At 42.1% G+C, this 23,844-nt stretch overlaps 1 protein-coding gene across 1 annotated transcript in view; it reads right to left on the bottom strand.

Moving 5' to 3' along the window:
• LOC149452307 (vomeronasal type-2 receptor 26-like) overlaps positions 1-23,844 on the bottom strand; it is a 54,728-nt gene that overhangs the window by 9,917 nt on the left and 20,967 nt on the right. The window contains exons 2-4 of the mRNA XM_089689526.1: positions 23,558-23,810; positions 23,028-23,170; positions 3,836-4,057 (exon numbers count right to left, since the gene is read on the bottom strand). Of these exons, the coding sequence (XP_089545652.1) occupies positions 3,836-4,057; positions 23,028-23,170; positions 23,558-23,810 (618 nt within the window). The remainder of the gene's footprint in view (positions 1-3,835; positions 4,058-23,027; positions 23,171-23,557; positions 23,811-23,844) is intronic.

Raw genomic sequence — 23,844 nt, 5'->3', positions numbered from 1 at the left:
GGGAGGGCAGAAAATGTGCAGCCTACCCCTCTGACCTTGCCGATGTGAAGGTTTAATGCATCTGATCTGTCACTGATCTTCTTATAGCTCCATAATCTGCACACGACTGTCTTTAGGACTTCTACTTCTGGTGGCACTGGGTTCATGACAGGTCTCCTCTCACCAATGTCTGTATCAATGTATCTAAAACTATCCCATAATGACATCAGTCACTGCTCAGAATCTCCCACCAACTGCCCCCCTAATAATATCACACAACTCTCATCCCTAATAATATCTCACAACTGCCCCCCTAATAATATCCCACAACTCTCATCCCTAATAATATCCCACAACTCTCATCCCTAATAATATCTCACAACTGCCCCCCCCTAATAATATCCCACAACTCTCATCCCTAATAATATCCCACAACTGTCCCCCATAATAATATCTCACAACTGCCCCCCCTAATAATATCCCACAACTGCCCCCCCATAATAATATCCCACAACTCTCATCCCTAATAATATCTCACAACTCTCATCCCTAATAATATCCCACAACTGTCCCCCATAATAATATCTCACAACTGCCCCCCCTAATAATATCTCACAACTGCCCCCCCTAATAATATCCCACAACTGCCCCCCCATAATAATATCTCACAACTATCACCACTAATAATATCCCACAACTGCCCCCCCCCCCAATAGTATCTAACAGCTCCCCCCTAATAATATTCCAAAACTGTCACCCCTAATAATATCCCACAACTGTCCCCCTAATAATATCCCACAACTGTCCCCCCTAATAATATCCCACAACTGTCACCCCTAATATTATCTCACAACTGTCCCCCCTAATAATATCCCACAACTGCCCCCCCTAATAATATCCCACAACTGTCCCCCTAATAATATCCCACAACTGTCCCCCCTAATAATATCCCACAACTGTCCCCCCTAATAATATCTCACAACTGTCACCCCTAATAATATCTCACAACTGTCACCCCTAATAATATCCCACAACTGTCACCCCTAATATTATCTCACAACTGTCCCCCCTAATAATATCCCACAACTGCCCCCCCTAATAATATCCCACAACTGTCCCCCTAATAATATCCCACAACTGTCCCCCCTAATAATATCCCACAACTGTCACCCCTAATATTATCTCACAACTGTCCCCCCTAATAATATCCCACAACTGCCCCCCCCTAATAATATCTCACAACTGTCCCCCCTAATAATATCCCACAACTGTCCCCCCTAATAATATCCCACAACTGCCCCCCCCCCTAATAATATCCCACAACTGCCCCCCCTAATAATATCCCACAAATGTCACCCCTAATATTATCTCACAACTGTCCCCCCTAATAATATCCCACAACTGTCCCCCCTAATAATATCCCACAACTGCCCCCCCCTAATAATATCCCACAACTGCCCCCCCTAATAATATCCCACAAATGTCACCCCTAATATTATCTCACAACTGTCCCCCCTAATAATATCCCACAACTGTCCCCCCTAATAATATCCCACAACTGTCACCCCTAATATTATCTCACAACTGTCCCCCCTAATAATATCCCACAACTGCCCCCCCTAATAATATCCCACAACTGTCCCCCTAATAATATCCCACAACTTTCCCCCCTAATAATATCCCACAACTGTCCCCCCTAATAATATCCCACAACTGCCCCCCCTAATAATATCCCACAACTGTCCCCCTAATAATATCCCACAACTGTCCCCCCTAATAATATCCTACAACTGTCCCCCCTAATAATATCCCACAACTGCCCCCCCCCCCTAATAATATCCCACAACTGTCCCCCCTAATAATATCCCACAAATGTCACCCCTAATATTATCCCACAACTGTCACCCCTAATAATATCCCACAACTGTCCCCCCTAATAATATCTCACAACTGTCACCCCTAATAATATCTCACAACTGTCACCCCTAATAATATCCCACAACTGTCACCCCTAATATTATCTCACAACTGTCCCCCCTAATAATATCCCACAACTGCCCCCCCTAATAATATCCCACAACTGTCCCCCTAATAATATCCCACAACTGTCCCCCCTAATAATATCCCACAACTGTCACCCCTAATATTATCTCACAACTGTCCCCCCTAATAATATCCCACAACTGCCCCCCCCTAATAATATCTCACAACTGTCCCCCCTAATAATATCCCACAACTGTCCCCCCTAATAATATCCCACAACTGCCCCCCCCCTAATAATATCCCACAACTGTCCCCCCTAATAATATCCCACAAATGTCACCCCTAATATTATCTCACAACTGTCCCCCCTAATAATATCCCACAACTGTCCCCCCTAATAATATCCCACAACTGCCCCCCCTAATAATATCTCACAACTGTCACCCCTAATAATATCCCACAACTGTCCCCCCTAATAATATCCCACAACTGTCACCCCTAATATTATCTCACAACTGTCCCCCCTAATAATATCCCACAACTGCCCCCCCTAATAATATCTCACAACTGTCACCCCTAATAATATCTCACAACTGCCCCCCCTAATAATATCCCACAACTGTCCCCCCTAATAATATCCCACAACTGCCCCCCCTAATAATATCTCACAACTGTCCCCCCTAATAATATCTCACAACTTTCCCCCCTAATAATATCCCACAACTGCTCCCCTAATAATATCCCACAACTGTCCCCCCTAATAATATCCCACAACTGCCCCCCCTAATAATATCTCACAACTGTCGCCCCTAATAATATCCCACAACTGTCACCCCTAATAATATCCCAAAACTGTCCCCCCTAATAATATCCCACAACTGTCATCCCTAATAATATCTCACAACTGTCCCCATAATAATATCCCACAACTGTCCCCCCCTAATAATATCTCACAACTGTCACCCCTAATAATATCCCAAAACTGTCCCCCCTAATAATATCCCACAACTGCCCCCCCTAATAATATCTCACAACTGTCCCCCCTAATAATATCTCACAACTGTCCCCCCTAATAATATCCCACAACTGTCATCCCTAATAATATCTCACAACTGTCCCCATAATAATATCCCACAACTGTCCCCCCTAATAATATCTCACAACTGTCCCCCCTAATAATATCCCACAACTGTCCCCCCTAATAATATCCCACAACTGTCCCCCCCCTAATAATATCTCACAACTGTCACCCCTAATAATATCCCACAACTGTCCCCCCTAATACTATCACTGAATATATTCTGACACCAGCTAGAAGAACTCGTCCTGTTTGGTCCCATTACATCAGACACCATTTATCCCAGACACTCCTCTAGGAGCTTTGCAGGTTCTTCGAGATTTATGTTCACTAAAACATGGAAAACTTAAACCGGCACCAAGTTAAATGTCTTTTCTAGCCATTCGTGTTGCTTTTATACTTTTCATAGAATACTAATGACATTATAGGGACATCCTGATCTTCCCGAGGCCTCCATTGGATGCATTGCTGCTAATCTGTTCTTTTATAATGATATCCCATGCCATATGTGTCACATGTGCCCCATGAGTTGTACAGCCCTCAATACCCCCTCTATCACTTTATTCCAGAGCACACACACACATAACATAGAAATGACATGTTTTACAAGGAACTTTCACATACACAGAATTACCGCAATCAACAACCTTTAACAACGCCATGGATGACCCCACTCATGAACAGGCACATTGGCTAGTATATCCCAACATAAGGCTAACAAAAGTCCCTATAAATCTGAATTATGAACATCCTCAGCAAATGATATAAACAGGAAATGATCAAGTCAATTCTTACTTTGCCTCGTTTCCAGAAGATGGGATTACTCAGTTTAGGAAGTCTTTCAGGCACATAATCTGGGCCCTGGATAGTGGAAATTGGGATATGATAAAAATGTGTTTTATTTACACCAACCCAAATTTGTAAAATAAGATCGCTTGGAACTTCTCTTCTCTTGACAAAGTAGATCTCGCCTTCGTCTGGGTCGGTGTAATGAACATTTCTCACATATTTGTGCAGCTTTGAAGGGAAAATAGAAATATGCACATTACCATATACAGGTATAAAAGTTTAGAAACTATTTTATGCTCTGAAATTACAAAGATTGATAGAGTTAGATTGAAGTTTCTAGGCGGTCTTTCTATAAATGGGAAAAGGAATGAATGAGTCAGGAGAATCACTTATTCTTCACTGGTTTCCATGGAATGTCTTCATGTACATCTCTCTGATATCAGAAAGAATCTCCCAATCTAATAATCCAGACAATCATCAATCATTCATTTTATTTTCAGATTGGAGAGATCTCTATGCATATATTTAGGAAAATCTGAAAAAAAAGACATTTTCCTGACTGTTACACTCAGGATATTACTTTCGGAGAGAGGACAAAGGAGGCTTCATATGGAGTGATTGGTATTGATTGTGATTAAGAATTTTCAGACACATCCTTATGTATTGTTCATTACTCATTACCACATCATTCCCTTCTTTATCTGAGGGTTTTATAACTAGGTCATTCCTCTCTTTTCTGGTCTTCTAAGGGTTCGATCTTGTTCAACAGTCAGATTTCATGGGATGGATCCTAAGGCCATAGTCTCCATTTCCTCCACCTTTATCTGAGGGTTTTATAACTAGGTCATTCCTCTCTTTTCTGGTCTTCTAAGGGTTCGATCTTGTTCAACAGTCAGATTTCATGGGATGGATCCTAAGGCCATAGTCTCCATTTCCTCCACCTTTATCTGAGGGTTTTATAACTAGGTCATTCCTCTCTTTTCTGGTCTTCTAAGGGTTCGATCTTGTTCAACAGTCAGATTTCATGGGATGGATCCTAAGGCCATATTCTCCATTTCCTCCACCATTCATTTGACAAATAACTCTACACTTGGGTTAGGCTGAGTTGGAAACTTAATGGATTTCTTTTTATTTTGTATTTTGGAACCGGGGTCAATGTCAGTAGTCTGCAGTATCTGTGGTAGAAAACTCTTTCCAATCTGCTGGAACATCCAATAAGGGTGTTTTTTGTTTTGTAATACTTTCACTCTCGGTCAAACATTTCTAACGTAACTTTCTACCAAACAATTTCCAACTTGTCAATTCTGCTATTATGGAAAAATGGAGACTATGCTGTCCTACTAATGGTTAGCCAACATACAGCTGACATAACTGACAGAAGCGGTGTTGTATTTCATTCCAAAACTGAATTTAATTCTGTGAATAATTTTGTAAAACTGCAATACAGTCACATAAACAGAAGTCACATTGAATACTTTTAAATACAATTTATAACAAGTTATGCCATCCATCCATCTTTATTCTAACTTGCTGTCCATGATGAAACAGCAGACGTGGCAACGCACGTGGCCAGAATAGTGAGTGAGTGCGAAAGTGAGATCATTGCATCCTGGGGATGAACTTGGCTGCAACACGGCACATGTTCAAACCACACGTGAGAATTACCTGAACTGTGACACACCAAAAATGGCAGCAATGCTGTGGATTGTTCCCCAACAATCATAATGCACACGTGTCTGAATGGTTTCGTAATTTCAACATTTTCGGGGGTTAAGCTCATTGAAGGTTTTCCTGATCTCTCATTGACTTCCAGTGATGTTCTTCCACTTAAAAACACCTCAAGGGACTTATTGTAGCATTGCCGTAAACTTGCCAAATCATAGAAAATGTTTCTGCGGCAGATGTGCCTCATTTCACACAGAATTTCACATTTGCTCTTTGTTCTAACTTGATGTCTATGATGAAACAGCAGATGTGGTAACGCATGTGGTCAGAATAGCACCAGTTGCACAGCTCAATGTACACAGGACAATGTCTTTTGGCTCACTGACTTATGAAGGTTAGTGCTCCCTGTGACTTTGCATGAGGTCTTGTGCTGCTGTCTGTTGGTGTGTTACAAAATTAGTCTCAAAATCTTTTGATACCATCTAAACATTTTGAGTATCTGAAGACAGAACTGGAGATTATAGGTTATGGTAAAGATACAGGAGGAGGCCAAAGTATTTGTGCTGGAGGATGGGGGTCTCCTTCTAGAAATAACAATTAGTGTGTGCTGGAGGTCAGGCCAGAGCTTTAAAGAACCTTACAATTAAGTCCTGTGACAAAGTTCTTTCAAGAAAAATGCTTTGTTTTGCCTCCTGACCTTTCAGGGTGCTAAACGCTAACCCCTTTTCCATTCTTTCATGGAGAAACTCTGAAATAGATACTGTATCCTGAAGAGCAAATCTTTTTGACACACACCGTGAATTGAAACGCTTCCAAATCTTGAAGTAAATATCTCTTGTGATGTTCTTCTAACCAGTAAGGTCGTAATGAGCTTTCCTGATAAACCTTTCTTTCTCAGTATTATTATTATACAGTATTTATATAGTGCCAAAGGGTTTGCTCAGCGCTGTACATTATAGTGGGGGACAGAACATGAGACAATACAGTAACAATACAATACACAAGGGGTTCGAGGGTCCTGCTCTTTCAAGCTTACAATCCAGGAGGGAGGGGATAGTGGTACAGGAGGAAGTGGCTGTGGGGGATGGAGTGGTAGGTGGAGTGGAGGAGTTCGGTTGTTAGGTGATGGTGGGGTAGGCTTCCCTGATGAGATGGGTTTTTCAGGGTGCGCCTGAAGGTGAGGAGGGTAGGTGACAGTCTGATGGATTGGGGTAGGGAGTTCCAGAGGATGAGGGAAGTCCTGGAGAAGTCCTGCAGTCGGGCATGGGAGGAGGAGACCAGGGAGCTAGAGAGTAGGAGGTCCTGTGAGGAACGAAGGGCACGGGTAGGGTGGTATTTGGGTATCAGGTCGGTGAGGTAGTTTGGGGCAGCGTTGTGAATGGCTTTGTATGTCAGAGTTAGTAGTTTGAATTTAATGTGTTGGGCAGTGAAGGGATTGGCATAGGGGGGAGGCAGATGTGGAGCGGTTGGTGAGGTGAATGAGTCTAGCCGCTGAGTTCAGGATAGACTGGAGTGGGGATACCATTTGTTTGGGTAGGCCAGTGAGAAGGGAGTTGCAGTAGTCCAGACGTGAGATAATGAGGGAGTGTACGAGTTGTTTAGTAGCGTCTGGGGTGAGGAACGTACGTATCTTGGAGATGTTGCAGAGGTGGAGCCTGCATGACTTTGATAGTGATTGGACATGAGGTTGGAAGGAAAGGTTTGAGTCCAGGGTGACACCCAGGACTTTGGCGTGTGGGGTGGGATTGATGGTGGCGTTGCTAGTCGTGATGGAGAGGATGGGGGGGGGAGGGCACGGGCTGGGGGGAAAACTAGGAGCTCGGATAAGTAGATCCAGAAACCAGGCTGCTAGTGTGAGGTGACTTGATTTATGAATGGAAGAGGAGGCCTTGTGTGAGCAGATCCTCCCTGATTGGCAACATCCCAAAGACTTGGTTGGCAGGCTTAGTAAAGTTGATAACTACAATCTTTTTGGGCAGGAGGAGGCTATCAGAATGAAAGCTATGGTTTCTTATTCAGGACAAGATGAATCAACTGAAAAGGAGGGAATGCATAGCACAGATGATACAGACCAAGCATGGGCCATTGCATCTAACCCTAAAGCCTGATCCCTTCTGTAAAGGGAAAAGAAGTCCGGAACCTTCATATTTGCCTGACTTGTGAATAGATCCACTTGGGGAACTCCTCAATCATTCTAAATCATTTGAAAAACCACTTAGTTCAGGCTCCATTCTGACTCCTTCCTTTTGCATAGAACATTGGCTATCTGATTCAAACTCACCTTTAGGGGCACAACTGCTAGGAAGGCTAAATTTTGTTCTGACCATTTTCAAATATGCTCCTCCAAAGCTAAGATGGTTCTGCTTTTGGTGCCCCTCTGCTTCAAAATACATGCCATGGTTGAAGCGCTGAAAGGAAACAAGACCCAACTTGATTTTATTAGGTCTCCTCATTTACATGTCCTTCTGGCCTCCTCATTTTGACCAGGAACCTTGGGCCATTTGACCATCCGGATGGGCTCCCCACACCCATCAACTTGTGTTAACTTCTTGGTAAAATTGGTCCTATACCTCTATCCCCAAAGGGCCTTCTTCATTCAGCCAGAAAACTTGATGGTGTTTTCCAGGAACTGACAATGATTCCAGTTCTGGAGTATAAACTGCGTAAACTGTATGTGCTTGGTAAAATGCTGGTATAGAAGCTGTGAGTTGACCCTGCTGACCTCACTGACATCGACTGACTGAGTTGAATATGTTTTAAAACTAAATGGATCTTCTCTCTTTTTTCTACTGGGAGGAAGCTTTTTTCCTGCACTGAATTTACAGTGTACCCCAAAAATCTGAGAACCTGAGCAGTAACTAGATTTGATTTTTGCAGTCTCAACAACCAGCCTAAATCCTCCAGATGGGCCTTCATTATCTGTCATTTTGTCACTAACTGATCCTTGGAGTTGGCAAACAGTAGAAAATCATTCAAATACAGGACAATGGAAATCCCCTTCATTCTCGGACACAAGACCTCAGCCATCACCTTGGTGAAAATTCTTGGAGCAGAGGACAACTTGAAAGGGATAGCCCTGAACTGTAGGTGAGAAATTTTGTCTCCCACCCTGACCACAAGGCGAAGACGTCTTTGGAAACTCAAACAAATGGGAATGAGAAGATGTGCATCCCTCAGATCGAATAATGCCATGAAGCAGCCAAAGGTGAGTAACTTTCTACTCGAAAAAGCTTGTATCCACTCAAAATATTTAGTAACAAATGGATTTGTTCAAAATCATCAGGTTTGGAATTATCTGAATCTTGCCAGATTTCTTTTTTCACCAGGATCACATGGGGATTGAATCCTTGTCCTTCCTGATCACCTGTTCTGGCACAACCAGTACACCCCTTCCCCTTGTGCTCCAAAAGCCTGCTTCATCAATCTTCCAGAAGCAATATCATGACTAAGGATTTTTTTCAGTCCCCCAGAAGCTGAGTTACAAAAAATCTCTGGGGAATCTGAAAACTCCAACCTATAACTGTGAGCGATGACATTTCAAATGAAAATACTGGATTTCATGCTCTCCTACCATGGAAGGAAGACCTGAAGCCTCCCTCCCACTGGTAGGACATTGTTATTGGCTCTTGGAGGCCTGTTCAGGAGGCCAAAGCAAAACACATCCCTTCTATTTCCTTTCTAGGGAATACAAGATTTTCTTTCCGAGCAAACTCATTGATATTTAAGGACTATTGAAAAGAACAAAAACTATGCTTTCCTATAGGCTCCTTCTTCTTCTTTGCTGGAAATGTTTTCTTCTTTTTAGTAGTTCTATAACTGCTTCTAGGTCCAGCCTGAATAAGAGGTCTCCAGAAAAAAGGTATACCACAGAGTTTGATTTTCCATGGCAAATCCCCGAATCATGTTTTGAGCCAAAGGGCCCTTCAAGCAGAATTCTCATAGACCTGGCTGAGGTGTCAGCCATGTACCCTATAGCTTTCAACAAAGTGGGAATAGTGTCTAACATTTCCTCATGAGAGGTGCCGCCTCACAGTGATCTGTAATTTTATTGACTTGTTTTTCCATAGCAATTTTTTATATGCCCATTTGTAACTTTTATCTGTCAAGACAGACAAAAAAAAAAATGAAAACAATTCCAAACCACAACCCTGTGAACAGACCAACAGAAAAGCATGAGCCACCAAACTGTACATCCAAGAGACATACACCTAAAGAGAATTGGTACAGGTCCCAGTCCACTGGAGGAGAAAAACATCACACAGGATCAGGGGCAGACTGACAACTTATGGGGCCCCGGGGCAATAGGGGATCATGAGGCTCCTGTGTCCTTGCCCACACTCAAACCACACCCAAAAAAGCCTATGAAAGGTACCAGGGACATCTCATGGGGCCCCCTACTGACCCCGGGCACTCGGGCAGTGCCCGAGTTCCCCAATAGTCAGTCTGCCCCTGCACAGGATAGAAGGCACCCCTGCACCCTGCTTACTGGCTGGTGTTCAGAGCACCTGTTACTGCTGTTGCTGTTGGGTCCACCTTTTCCATATTGCAAGGGGAACAGCAGAGAGTGCTGAGACTCTTTTTAAAAAGTGGATTCTCGTGCTTGCACCGAGCCAAGGAAGCACCAACTTGTTCCACCCCTTCCCCTTGTGCTCCAAAATCCTGCTATGCCTGGCCAGAAGTACTGCCTCCCTGATGTGATGTCAACGATCTCTGGGTCCCAGAGCGAATGGAGAGCCCTGCGAAACATTGTCAATATGGAATATGGGCAGCACAGTGGTAAAATGGTCAGCACTTCCTCCTGGCAGTACTAAGGTTGTTGGTTGGATTCCCAACCACAGCACCACCTGCCTGGAGTTTCCATGTTCTCCCTGTGCCTGCATGGGTTTCTACGGGTACTCTGGTTTCCTCCCACACTCAACAGATATGCTGGTAGGTAAATTGGCTCCTGTCTAAACTCAAGTTGGTATGGAAAGAACATTAACCCTTGGAAGCACCTGTTTACATGGTCTTCCATTAAATGGTGTAGGGGGCCTCCATTTTGTTGATGACCATGTCTATGACTTCTCTGTAGAGCACAGGGTGGTGGAGCATTATGCTGGAGTCAAACATTTCTAGATTTCTAAAGCAATGGTAGCTGTGTTCCCAAACACCAAATTGTACTGGCTGCAAGAACACATATGCACACGGACATGACTTTCATGTTAAACTTTATTGAGCCAACCAAAGACATGGCGATGTTCCCAAGTGAAGACTGCCTGTGTGACATGGTGCACCCTTATCAGCTTAGTCCTAGAGACTGGGGCAGTAGGGAGCAGGATCCTTATAAACAACATATATAATCACTTAAGATGCTTTCAACCTGACATGCAATGCCAAGCTGCGGGTTCTAAAGCGAGTAAAAATCCTCTCTTGTATTAACCTCCCTGGCGGTCTGATTATTTCAGATTTTTGGTGCTGAAAGCGGTACCATTATTTTGCATGTAAATATGTAGTTTTTTATTGTAGTCTTGTAATTTTTAGGAATAACTCACTGAAATCTGTCCGAACAAGAGTCTAGTAAACATCCCGGGGGTGATAAAACTTGAAACACGAAATCATAAATTATAATTTAATAAATAATCATAAAAAATAATAATATAATAATAATAAATTTAATTCAATAATATAATCAAACCAAAAACACTGAAATGTGAAATATAGCGCCAAGTTCGCACATCGCTGAGCTCAGTCGCAGAATCGTTTTCAGTGTCTGATGAGGAATTTCCCCCACCAATCATTATCACTCAATTCTGCAAGTGGTTCTGATTTACTATCGCTGTTCTCTAGCCGGTCTAAAACCGCGTCTGACCTAAAGGGACGCTTTTTGGACGCCATGGACGTTTCTCAGTTTCCAGGCAGAAAAAATAGTAACAATGCAGGCAGGGCGCCTGACAAAGCACTCGGGACAAAATGTATGTGAAATGTTTGATACAGGAATGTTATACTATGTAATATAAGTTTAGAAAAAAATTAAATTTTTTAAAATTTTTAAATTTGCCGCTGGTTCCGGCGCCCGTACGTCCCGACGTCACAGGGACTGGAACACGGAAGAAGGATGCCGGAATCGGCCGGAGGAGATGGGCGAGGACGCTGCAGGGGACACATCGCGGGAGCGAAGGACAAGGTAAACGCTGCAGGGACTCCCTGAGCAACGCTGCATGGTAAGCCCGAGTGTAACTTGGGGTTACTGCTCTTGGTACTGAAACTTTACCCCGAGCTACACTAAGGAATACCGCCAGGGAGGTTAAAAGAGATATAGACTCCAGAGAGAGATATCATTTCCCCCCCCCCCCCCGGTACAAATCATTAGTAACACCTCATCTGGTATATGCAGTTCAGTTTTGGGCACCAATTCACAAAAAGAACATTGGGGAACTGGAGAAAATACAGAGAAGGGCAACTAAACTGATAGGAGGCATGGAGGAGATCAACTATGAGGAAAGATTAGAGGAACTGAATTTATTCTCTACTGAGAAGAGGAGATTAAGAGGGGGTATGATCTCCATGTATAATACATAAGGGGGATATGATCTCCATGTATAATACATAAGGGGGGATATGATCACCATGTATAATACACAAGGGGGGATATGATCTCCATGTATAATACATAAGGGGGATATGATCTCCATGTATAATACATAAGGGGGGATATGATCTCCATGTATAATACATAAGGGGGATATGATCACCATGTATAATACATAAGGGGGGATATGATCTCCATATATAATACATAAGGGGGGATATGATCTCCATGTATAATACATAAGGGGGGGATATGATCACCATGTATAATACATAAGGGGGGGGATATGATCTCCATGTATAATACATAAGGGGGGATATGATCACCATGTATAATACACAAGGGGGGATATGATCTCCATGTATAATACATAAGGGGGGATATGATCTCCATGTATAATACATAAGGGGGATATGATCACCATGTATAATACATAAGGGGGGATATGATCTCCATGTATAATACATAAGGGGGGGATATGATCACCATGTATAATACATAAGGGGGGATATGATCTCCATGTATAATACATAAAGGGGGATATGATCTCCATGTATAAATACATAAGGGGGATATGATCTCCATGTATAATACATAAGGGGGATATGATCTCCATGTATAATACATAAGGGGGGGATATGATCTCCATGTATAATACATAAGGGGGGATATGATCTCCATGTATAATACATAAGGGGGGATATGATCTCCATGTATAATACATAAGGGGGGATATGATCTCCATGTATAATACATAAGGGGGATATGATCTCCATGTATAATACATAAGGGGGGGATATGATCTCCATGTATAATACATAAGGGGGGATATGATCTCCATGTATAATACATAAGGGGGGATATGATCTCCATGTATAATACATAAGGGGGGATATGATCTCCATGTATAATACATAAGGGGGGATATGATCTCCATGTATAATACATAAGGGGGGATATGATCACCATGTATAATACACAAGGGGGGATATGATCTCCATGTATAATACATAAGGGGGGATATGATCTCCATGTATAATACATAAGGGGGATATGATCACCATGTATAATACATAAGGGGGGATATGATCTCCATATATAATACATAAGGGGGGATATGATCTCCATGTATAATACATAAGGGGGGGATATGATCACCATGTATAATACATAAGGGGGGATATGATCTCCATGTATAATACATAAGGGGGGATATGATCTCCATGTATAATACATAAGGGGGGATATGATCTCCATGTATAATACATAAGGGGGGATATGATCTCCATGTATAATACATAAGGGGGGATATGATCTCCATGTATAATACATAAGGGGGGATATGATCACCATGTATAATACATAAGGGGGATATGATCTCCATGTATAATACATAAGGGGGGATATGATCTCCATGTATAATACATAAGGGGGGATATGATCTCCATGTATAATACATAAGAGGGGATATGATCACCATGTATAATACATAAGGGGGGATATGATATCCATATATAATACATAAGGGGGGATATGATCACCATGTATAATACATAAGGGGGGATATGATCACCATGTATAATACATAAGGGGGATATGATCTCCATGTATAATACATAAGGGGGGATATGATCTCCATGTATAATACATAAGGGGGGATATGATCTCCATGTATAATACATAAGGGGGGATATGATATCCATGTTTAATACATAAGGGGGGATATGATCACCATGTATATTACATAAGGGGGATATGATCTCCATGTATAATACATAAGGGGGGATATGATCTCCATGTATAATACATAAGGGGGGATATGATCACCATGTATAATACATAAGGGGGATATGATCTCCATGTATAATACATAAGGGGGGATATGATCTCCATGTATAATACATAAGGGGGGATATGATCTCCATGTATAATACATAAGAGGGTATATGATCACCATGTATAATACATAAAGGGGGATATGATATCCATATATAATACATAAGGGGGGATATGATCACCATGTATAATACATAAGGGGGGATATGATCACCATGTATAATACATAAGGGGGATATGATCTCCATGTATAATACATAAGGGGGGATATGATCTCCATGTATAATACATAAGGGGGATATGATATCCATGTTTAATACATAAGGGGGGATATGATCACCATGTATATTACATAAGGGGGATATGATCTCCATGTATAATACATAAGGGGGGGGATATGATCTCCATGTATAATACATAAGGGGGGATATGATCTCCATGTATAATACATAAGAGGGGATATGATCTCCATGTATAATACATAAGGGGGGATATGACCACCATGTATAATACATAAGGGGGGATATGATCACCATGTATAATACATAAGGGAGGATATGATCTCCATGTATAATACATAAGGAGGGATATGATCTCCATGTATAATACATATGGGGGGGATATGATCACCATGTATAATACATAAGGGGGGATATGATCTCCATGTATAATACATATGGGGGGGATATGATCACCATGTATAATACATATGGGGGGGATATGATCAGCATGTATAATACATATGGGGGGGATATGATCAGCATGTATAATACATAAGGAGGGATATGATCTCCATGTATAATACATAAGGGGGGATATGATCTCCATGTATAATACATATGGGGGGGATATGATCTCCATGTATAATACATAAGGAGGGATATGATCTCCATGTATAATACATAAGGAGGGATATGATCTCCATGTATAATACATAAGGGGGGATATGATCTCCATGTATAATACATATGGGGGGGATATGATCTCCATGTATAATACATAAGGGGGATATGATCTCCATGTATAATACATAAGGGTGGATATGATCTCCATGTATAATACATAAGGAGGGATATGATCTCCATGTATAATACATAAGGGGGATATGATCTCCATGTATAATACATAAGGAGGGATATGATCTCCATGTATAATACATAAGGGGGGATATGATCTCCATGTATAATACATAAGAGGGGATATGATCTCCATGTATAATACATAAGGGGGGATATGATCTCCATGTATAATACATAAGGGGGATATAATCTCCATGTATAATACATAAGGGGGGATATGATCTCCATGTATAATACATAAGGGGGATATGATCTCCATGTATAATACATAAGGGGGGATATAATCTCCATGTATAATACATATGGGGGGGATATGATCACCATGTATAATACATAAGGGGGGATATGATCACCATGTATAATACATAAGGGGGGATATGATCACCATGTATAATACATAAGGGGGGATATGATCTCCATGTATAATACATAAGAGGGGATATGATCTCCATGTATAATACATAAGGGGGGATATGATATCCATGTATAATACATATGGGGGGATATGATCTCCATGTATAATACATAAGGGGGATATGATCTCCATGTATAATACATATGGGGGGGATATGATCTCCATGTATAATACATAAGGGGGGATATGATCTCCATGTATAATACATAAGGGGGGATATGATCTCCATGTATAATACATAACGGGGGTATGATCTCCATGTATAATACATAAGGGGGGATATGATCTCCATGTATAATACATAAGGGGGGATATGATCACCATGTATAATACATAAGGGAGGATATGATCTCCATGTATAATACATAAGGGGGGATATGATCTCCATGTATAATACATAAGGGGGGATATGATCTCCATGTATAATACATAAGGGGGGATATGATCTCCATGTATAATACATAAGGGGGATATGATCTCCATGTATAATACATAAGGGGGGATATGATCTCCATGTATAAATACATAAGGGGGGATATGATCTCCATGTATAATACATAAGGGGGGATATGATCTCCATGTATAATACATAAGGGGGGATATGATCTCCATGTATAAATACATAAGGGGGGATATGATCTCCATGTATAAATACATCAGTGGTTCATATAGTGAACTCGGTGTAGTTATTCCCCCTGAGGTAATCACAGAGGACAAGGGTGCGCTCTTTATGTCTGGAGGAAAAGAAATGTAATCTCCAAACACGGAAAGGTTTCTTCACAGTGAGAGCTGTGAGAATGTGGAATAGACTCCCTCCAGAGTTGGTTGTGGCCAGCTCAGTGGATTGCTGTAGGAAAGTCCTGGATTCTTTCTTGGATACACAGAATATAACTGGATATAACATTTATAGGGAAAGTTCATCCAGGGAATATCCGATTGCCTCTCGGGGGATCAGGAAGGAATTTGTTCCCCTGCAGGAGCGAATTGGATCGTGCTTTGCTGGGTTTATTTTTGCCTTCCTCTGGACCAACTGTGGGTGTAGGATTATAACTTTTTTTTTTTTGAATGGTTGAACTGGATGGACTTTTGTCTTTTTTCAGCCAGACTAAGTAACCTGCTGCACTGCAGTTTGACCACAGCACAGGTGCAACGCAGTTTAGCCATTGTTTTCATGCAGGTTACCTGTACTTTTCCGTAGACTTCCATTAGATCAGGCATGTTTGGTATGTTTTCTGAAAGCACACCTAAGTTCATTCATGCTTCATCTTTTGGTGTGCTTTTATAAAATGCATAAAAAATGCCCATTCTAATAGAAGTCCATGGAAAGTGTGGGTAGTTTGCCCAAATACTGCAGCACACTGAGCTGTAACTGCGCTGTGGCTAAACCACAGAGCAACAACGTGAAAGGGCCCTGAGATCTTTCTGCACATTGATTTTTTTTGCTTGTAAATTGTTGAATAGACTTACCCAGAAATAAACATAAGAATTCACAAATTATTATAATAAATATAAATACATTTAAAGATACAGATATATATACACTGCGGGCCAAAAGTTTTAGAACACCCCCATTTTTTTAGATTCTATTGCAATTTACACAGCTTAACCCCTCGCCCTCCAGAAGATCCCCCCCCCCCCCCTCCTGACCAGGCCTTGTTTTGAGATACAGAGCTGCGTTACTTTAACTGAGAATTGCACGGTCATGCAACGCTGCACCCAAATGAAATGTATGTCCTTTTTTCCCACAAATAGAGCTTTCTTTTGATGGTATTTTTTCATCTCTGCGTTTGTTTGTTTTTTTGCACTAAAAAACAAACAAGACCAATAATTAGGAAAAAAAAAAGTTTTTGACTTTTTTCTATAAATCATATCTAATTAAAAAATTAAAAAAATAAAATGTCTTCATAAATTTAGGCCAACATATATTCTGCTCCGTGTCTTTGCTAAAAAAAAAAATCCCAATACGTGTAAATTAATTGGTTTACGTGAAAGTTATAGCGTCTACAAATGACGGTATATATACTGGGATTTTTTTTATACTAGTAATGGTGGCAATCAGCAACTTTTAGTGGGACTGCGGTGAGCGTTCTGACACTTGGGGGGGGGGTGGATTGACTAATTGCCAATAACATCCCAATGACACTAATGCAGTGATCAGTGCTAATAAAAAGCACTGACAGTGTACTAATGGCAATGGGCAAGAAGGGGTTAACATCTGGGGACAATCAAAGGGTTAACTGTGTGCTGTGTGTGTTTTCCTAGGGAAACATGCTGCTGTGTATTTCTTTGCTGTGCAGAGAAAAATACAGCATCATGTTACTGCTGGCAGGAGATTGATCAGTGTTGTTCACACACAGACCTCTCCCCTGTCAGTGATACTCGGTAATCGCCGGGTGTCGTCGGGGAATCTCCGCCCAGGACCCAGTGATCAACATCTGTAGCCACCAATGGTGGTGCAAATAGTGCAGCACGTGTCCTCTACCCCGAAATGCAAAATCACATATATATACGTGATTTTGCACAGCTCTGCCTCCCTGCAGCCATGCTTCTGCTATAGGAGGTTCGGGAAGCGGTTAATGTCTCAATGAATATAAAGCTTTGAACAAATAAACAATTGGACATAAAAAAGAAGACATGGAATCATTTTTCTTAAACAAAACGTCATCTAAATATTTGACTCATTATAGTAGCCACCTTTTGCAGATACAGTATAAGGCCCCATGTACACGGGACGTTTCTGAATGATGGAAACTGACTGCTGGAAAACGTAGGTTAAAAAACATCTGTTTAGCTGTGTTTGCATACTGCGTTTGTGTGCGTTTAGAAGAATTTTTTAAAGATAAGCACAGGAGAACCTCCCAAATGCCCAGAATACACTGAAAAGTGGTAAATTATGAACTATTTCAGACTTTCATAGAAATACAGAGAGTAGAAGCACAGACAGCAGTATGTGTGGAGATTAGCTTAGGTGTGAGTTACTAATTAACATTTCTTTTGTTTCCAAGGGTAGGAAAGGTATCTGGTGGAGGGAGTCATTAAGGTCACCTGGCAGGGGGTCTTCATGAGGAAGTTGAGTTGTGAATGGTCATTAACATATCTTTTGTTTCCAAGGGTGGGAGAGGTCTGAGGTGTGAATTGGTCATTAACATATCTTTTGTTTCCAAGGGCGGGAGAGGTCTGAGGTGTGAATGGTCATTAACATATCTTTTGTTTCCAAGGGTGGGAGAGGTCTGAGGTGTGAATTGGTCATTAACATATCTTTTGTTTCCAAGGGCGGGAGAGGTCTGAGGTGTGAATGGTCATTAACATATCTTTTGTTTCCAAGGGCGGGAGAGGTCTGAGGTGTGAATTGGTCATTACAATGTGTGACAAGCTTGGTAGGAACATTCTGTGTTTAGTGTTTTGTCCATCTGAGTACCTTGAAAATGCTTTGCATGCATTTTTCATGATGAATAAAGGCTCTGGACAGAATCAGGAACTGAAAGAGTTAAAAAAAATTTCAAACGCAAACGCTTAGAAATGCGATTCGCCGCGTTTAGTGTTTGAAATGCTTATAAAATCAACGTCTGAACGCAAGTTTGTTGCATTCAAAAAAATGACTGTAAACTCAACTGACTGTAAACAAAGATGTGTACATGGACACAGAGGAAAACATTAGGGTGAGTTCAGGGGCTGCTGAAAAAATGCAGAACAGTTCCTAAACGTGAGTTTGTCAGCTGCAGTGTACATGAGCCCTAACAGCCAAACACACTTGTGACATTCTTTCTACAATGGAAACCAAATACTGTTCAGAAAGGTCTTCCTAACATTATTACTGAAATGTGTTGGACTTGTAGGCTGCTTTGCTTTCACCTATCTGTCTAGTTCATCCCAAACTGCCTCAATGGGGTTTAAGTCTGGAGACTATGTTGGCCACTCCATGATTTGAAGCCTACCGCCTCGTTTTTTTACCTTCTAAAGTAGTTCTGACGTCAGGAGGAATGTTTCGTGAGTGCCAATTGCTAACCCTGTATCCAGCAAAAGAGTCCCAGACTATCATGCATCCTCCTCCATAAGTGATAGTTGGTGTCACACACCCAGGAGTCATCTTTTCACCTATTCAACAACATACAAAAACCCTGCGTGATGAATCTCAAATTTTGATACCAGTCTTCAGTAGTCCACTGGTGGTGCTTCTTAGCCCAGGCAAGCCTCTTTTTACTATTTTGCTATCTTAGCAATGGCTTTCCTACAGCCACTCAACCTGTCAAACCTGCAGCTCGAAGTCTTCTCTCCACAGTTGAATCTGAGACTTGATTACTTTGATCAGTGTTAAGTTGTGGTTGAAGCTGTTGTCCTGTGAGCCGCCTGTCATGCAAGCTATTTACTCTCAGAAACGTGTCTTTTGATTCTGCTGTGGCTTTGGGTCTGCCTGACCTCCTCCCGTCGGAGTTTCCTGCAGCTTCCAAAGGTCTTTTGATGGTGCGGGTGTAACGGAACTGGACCGCAACGGCACTAGGGTATTTCCGTTAGACTCCCGCTTCCCTGTCCGAACACCGATCCACGGACACCACTCAAAGTAAAACCAGGAAATAAGACTGCTTTATTTTAACACAGACACAAGATATAGACATTCAAGTGTACAACCCTCCTCCCTACATATGGACACAGGGAGGGGCAAACCAAATCTAGTAACCAGACACACATCAGCAGACACCCCATCAGGGGGAAGGGCTGCCGGAAACACCCCTCACCAAGCCAGTACACAAACACATACATCCAATAACAGTTTGCTCCCAAGCAAGACACACAATAGAACAATGGGACCACATGGCAGTAAACAATGAACAACCCCCACACCAATATTAGAACATTTTACCGTGCACCCCTAACAAGCACAGGGTGACTTACACATAATAGGGATATGGGGAGCTGAGACAGGGGTCTCCCCACCCCTCCAAAGGGGGCTGTGTTCCATGGGCCCCCCACCCAAAGTGACTCCTCACTGTATATTGTACTGTTTCCTGCAGTACAATACTGCACAATTATTGCTTAGGGGGGTGTATTAACACAGTCTGTTTACCTTTGTATCACTTGAGGTTATTTAATGGACTAGAATGGTTTAAATTTCAATACAGTGAAAAAATGTAGTGTACACGCATCGGGCACTTTATTAGGTCCACCTTGCTAGGCCCAGGTTGGACCCCTTTTGCCTTCATTCTTCTTGGCATAGATTCAACAAGGTGTTGGAAACATTCTTCAGGGATTTTGATCCATATTGGCATAATAGCATCACAGAGTTGCTGCAGATTTGTCGGATGCACATCCATGAACCGTTGATACAAGGCAGGATGGATCCATGCTTTCATGTTGTTTATGCCAAATTCTGACCCCACCATCTGAATGTTGCAGCTGAAATCCTGACTCCTCAGACCAGGCAACATTTTTCCAATCTTCTATTGTCCAATTTTGATGAACCTGCATGAAGTGTAGCCTCTGTTTCCTGTTTTTAGTTGACAGGAATGGCACCCTTTGTGGTCTTCTGCTGTTGTAGATCATCTGCATCAAGGTTGGACGTGTTATGTGTTCAGAGATGGTAGTCTTGGTTGTAACGAGTGGTTATTGGAGTTACTGTTGCCTTTCTATCATCTGGAACCAGTCTGCCCATTCTCCCCTGATCTCTGACATCAACAAGGCATTTTCCTCCACACAAGTGCCACTCACTGGATATTTTCTTTTTCAGACCTTTCTCTGTAAACCCTAGAGATGGTTGTGCATGAAAATCCCAATAGATCAGTTTGAAAATACACAGACCAGCCCATCTTGCACCAACAACCATGCCACGTTCAAAGTCACTTAAATCCCCTTTCTTCCTCATTCTGATGCTCAGTTTGAACTTCAGCAAGTTGTGTTCATCACATCTAGATGCTTAAATGCATTAAGCTGTTGCCATGCGATTGGCTGATTAGCAATTTAGCAACTGTGTGATGCTATCATGTCAATATGGCCCAAAATCTCTGAGGAATGTTTCCAACATCTTGTTGAATGTATGCCAAAAAGAATGAAGGCAAAAGGGGGTCCAACTCGGTACTAGCAAGGTGGACTTGCTAAAGTGGCCGGGGAGTGTATGTATGAGTCTGGACTGTATGAATGTTTCTTTTAACATAGTATATACTGTATAAAGAAAATAGTAAAACCAAAATTCAATAACGGGTAAAACAAATTCCACTACTTGTCTCCCTTATTTTAAAAAAAACCCCAAACATTTATTTAGTTATATTGAACATGAATACCGAAATAAAAAATGTTGGTGATTGCAGTTTTCCTGATTGCCTAGGAAATGAGAGGAGGGTGGAGATAGCTGTCCATCTCACTCCCGGAGTTTTTCTTTCACATAATTATACAGTGCTCAAAAAAATTAAAATGACAACTTTTTACTGTAGGAGAGCTGGACAGGGCCATAGAAGGTCCTTAACCCATCAGCAGGACCGGTATCTGCTCCTTTGTACAAGGAGGACCAGGATGAGCGCTGCCAGAGCCCTACAAAATGACCTCCAACAGGTCACTGGTGGGAATGTCTCTGACCAAACAATCAGAAACAAACTTCATGAGGGTGATCTGCGGGCCCAAAGTCCTCTAGTGGGACCTGTGCTCACTGCCAGGCACCATAGAGCTTGATTGGCATTTGCCATTGAACACGAGAATTAGCAGGACTGGCACCCTATGCTTTTCACAGATGAGAGCAGGTTCACCCTGAGCACATGGAACAGACATGAAAGGGTCTGGAGAAGCCGTGGAGAACGTTCTGCTGCCTGTAAAATTGTTCAGCATGGCTGTTTTGGTGGTGGGTCAGTGATGGCCCGGGGAGGCATCTCCATGGAGGGACCCACAGACCTCTACAGGCTAGACAATGGCACCCTGACTGCCATTAGGTATTGAGATGAAATCCTTGGACCCATTGTCAGAAACTACGCTGGTGCAGTGGGTCCTGGGTTCCTCCTGGTGCAGTGGGTCCTGGGTTCCTCCTGGTGCAGTGGGTCCTGGGTTCCTCCTGGTGCAGTGGGTCCTGGGTTCCTCCTGGTGCAGTGGGTCCTGGGTTCCTCCTGATGCACGACAATGCCCGGCCTCATGTGGTGAGAGTATGCAGGCAGTTCCGGGAGGATGAAGGAATTGATACTATTGAATGGCTCCCATGCTCACCTGACCTAAATCCAATAGAACACCTCTGGGATGTCATGTATTGGTCCATCCAATGCTGCCATGTTGCACCTCAGACTGTGCAAGAGCTCAGTGATGCCCTGGTCCAGATCTGGGAGGAAATCCCCCAGGACACCATCCGTGGTCTCATTAGGAGCTTCCCCCGATGTTGTCAGGCATGCATACAAGCACGTGGGGGCCACACAGACTACTGAGGGCCATTCTGAGTTGCTGCAATGACATTTCAGCAAAATGGACTCGTCTGCCGCATCATCCTCAAACAATGGGGCGTTCTTACATTCCTAACACATTACCCCGTCCATATCAGTATAGAGATCCAGCAGGAGATTTGCCCCCATTGAGATGTGATGGGTTTCCAAAGTCTTCCTTTCATTTTTTTCAGCCGTGTATAATCTAGGATAGAATCATAGTAATACAAACACTTATTATCCAACTTACTCTGTGCAGGAATCCATTTTGTTCAGATGTATTTTTCATCATGTACATCCCATGTAGAGCGTGGGCCAGAACATACACAGCCCTGTATGCATAGGAGGGAAGAGTTGTATAAGCAGAAAATATGCCTGAAAAATCTCGTACACCTGAACAAAGTTTTACAGAAATGCCATGGATTAATGGTAAATAGTAATTTTTGAATATGTTTGGGGAAAGGCAGCGAAAGCGAAGTATCCAAAGATCTTGTATTATTGGGTCATTTAAAGAGCTGGACAAGTTGGCTCCAGGATCATAAGTAATGTTTAGGTTTTTTTTTTGTGGCCATAAAAAAATGAAGCTGCAGTTGATTAATGCAAAGTTGTCAATATTGATGCCAGTTAGTTTACTCCAGGATGATGGGAAAATAAATGTGACAGTTTCTGTAACAGAGGGTATTCGAGACATTACATTGGAAAATTTTATTTCGAAGGTTCCACACACTATGATGACTTTAGCTGCTGATTCACTAATAATCCTCATTCTCCGAAAATTACCAGCTATATCAACAGTGAATCGAAAGATATAATCTGTGCAGATCCCATGTTGGCTCATCATCTTACTCAGTTCTTTGGACTCATCATCACCACTGCCATCCCATGTTGTTAATATTCCAACCCAGTTCCACCCAAAATGCTGCAAAAGTCTTATAATAGCTGCAAAACGGATCCGATCATCTGGCATCGTACGGAAGAAGGTTGGGTACATTTGTCCATCACTCAGGTGAGGGTCAGCGGGCCGATAACTGATCTGGATAATATGTTGGGAAATACATAAATGGGAC

The sequence above is a fragment of the Staurois parvus genome, unplaced genomic scaffold (assembly GCF_062004578.1).
Source record: "Staurois parvus isolate SC_StPar_1 unplaced genomic scaffold, SC_StPar_1.0 ptg000483l, whole genome shotgun sequence".
Lineage (NCBI taxonomy): Eukaryota > Metazoa > Chordata > Amphibia > Anura > Ranidae > Staurois > Staurois parvus.
This window is presented reverse-complemented; position numbering and strand designations above follow the sequence as displayed.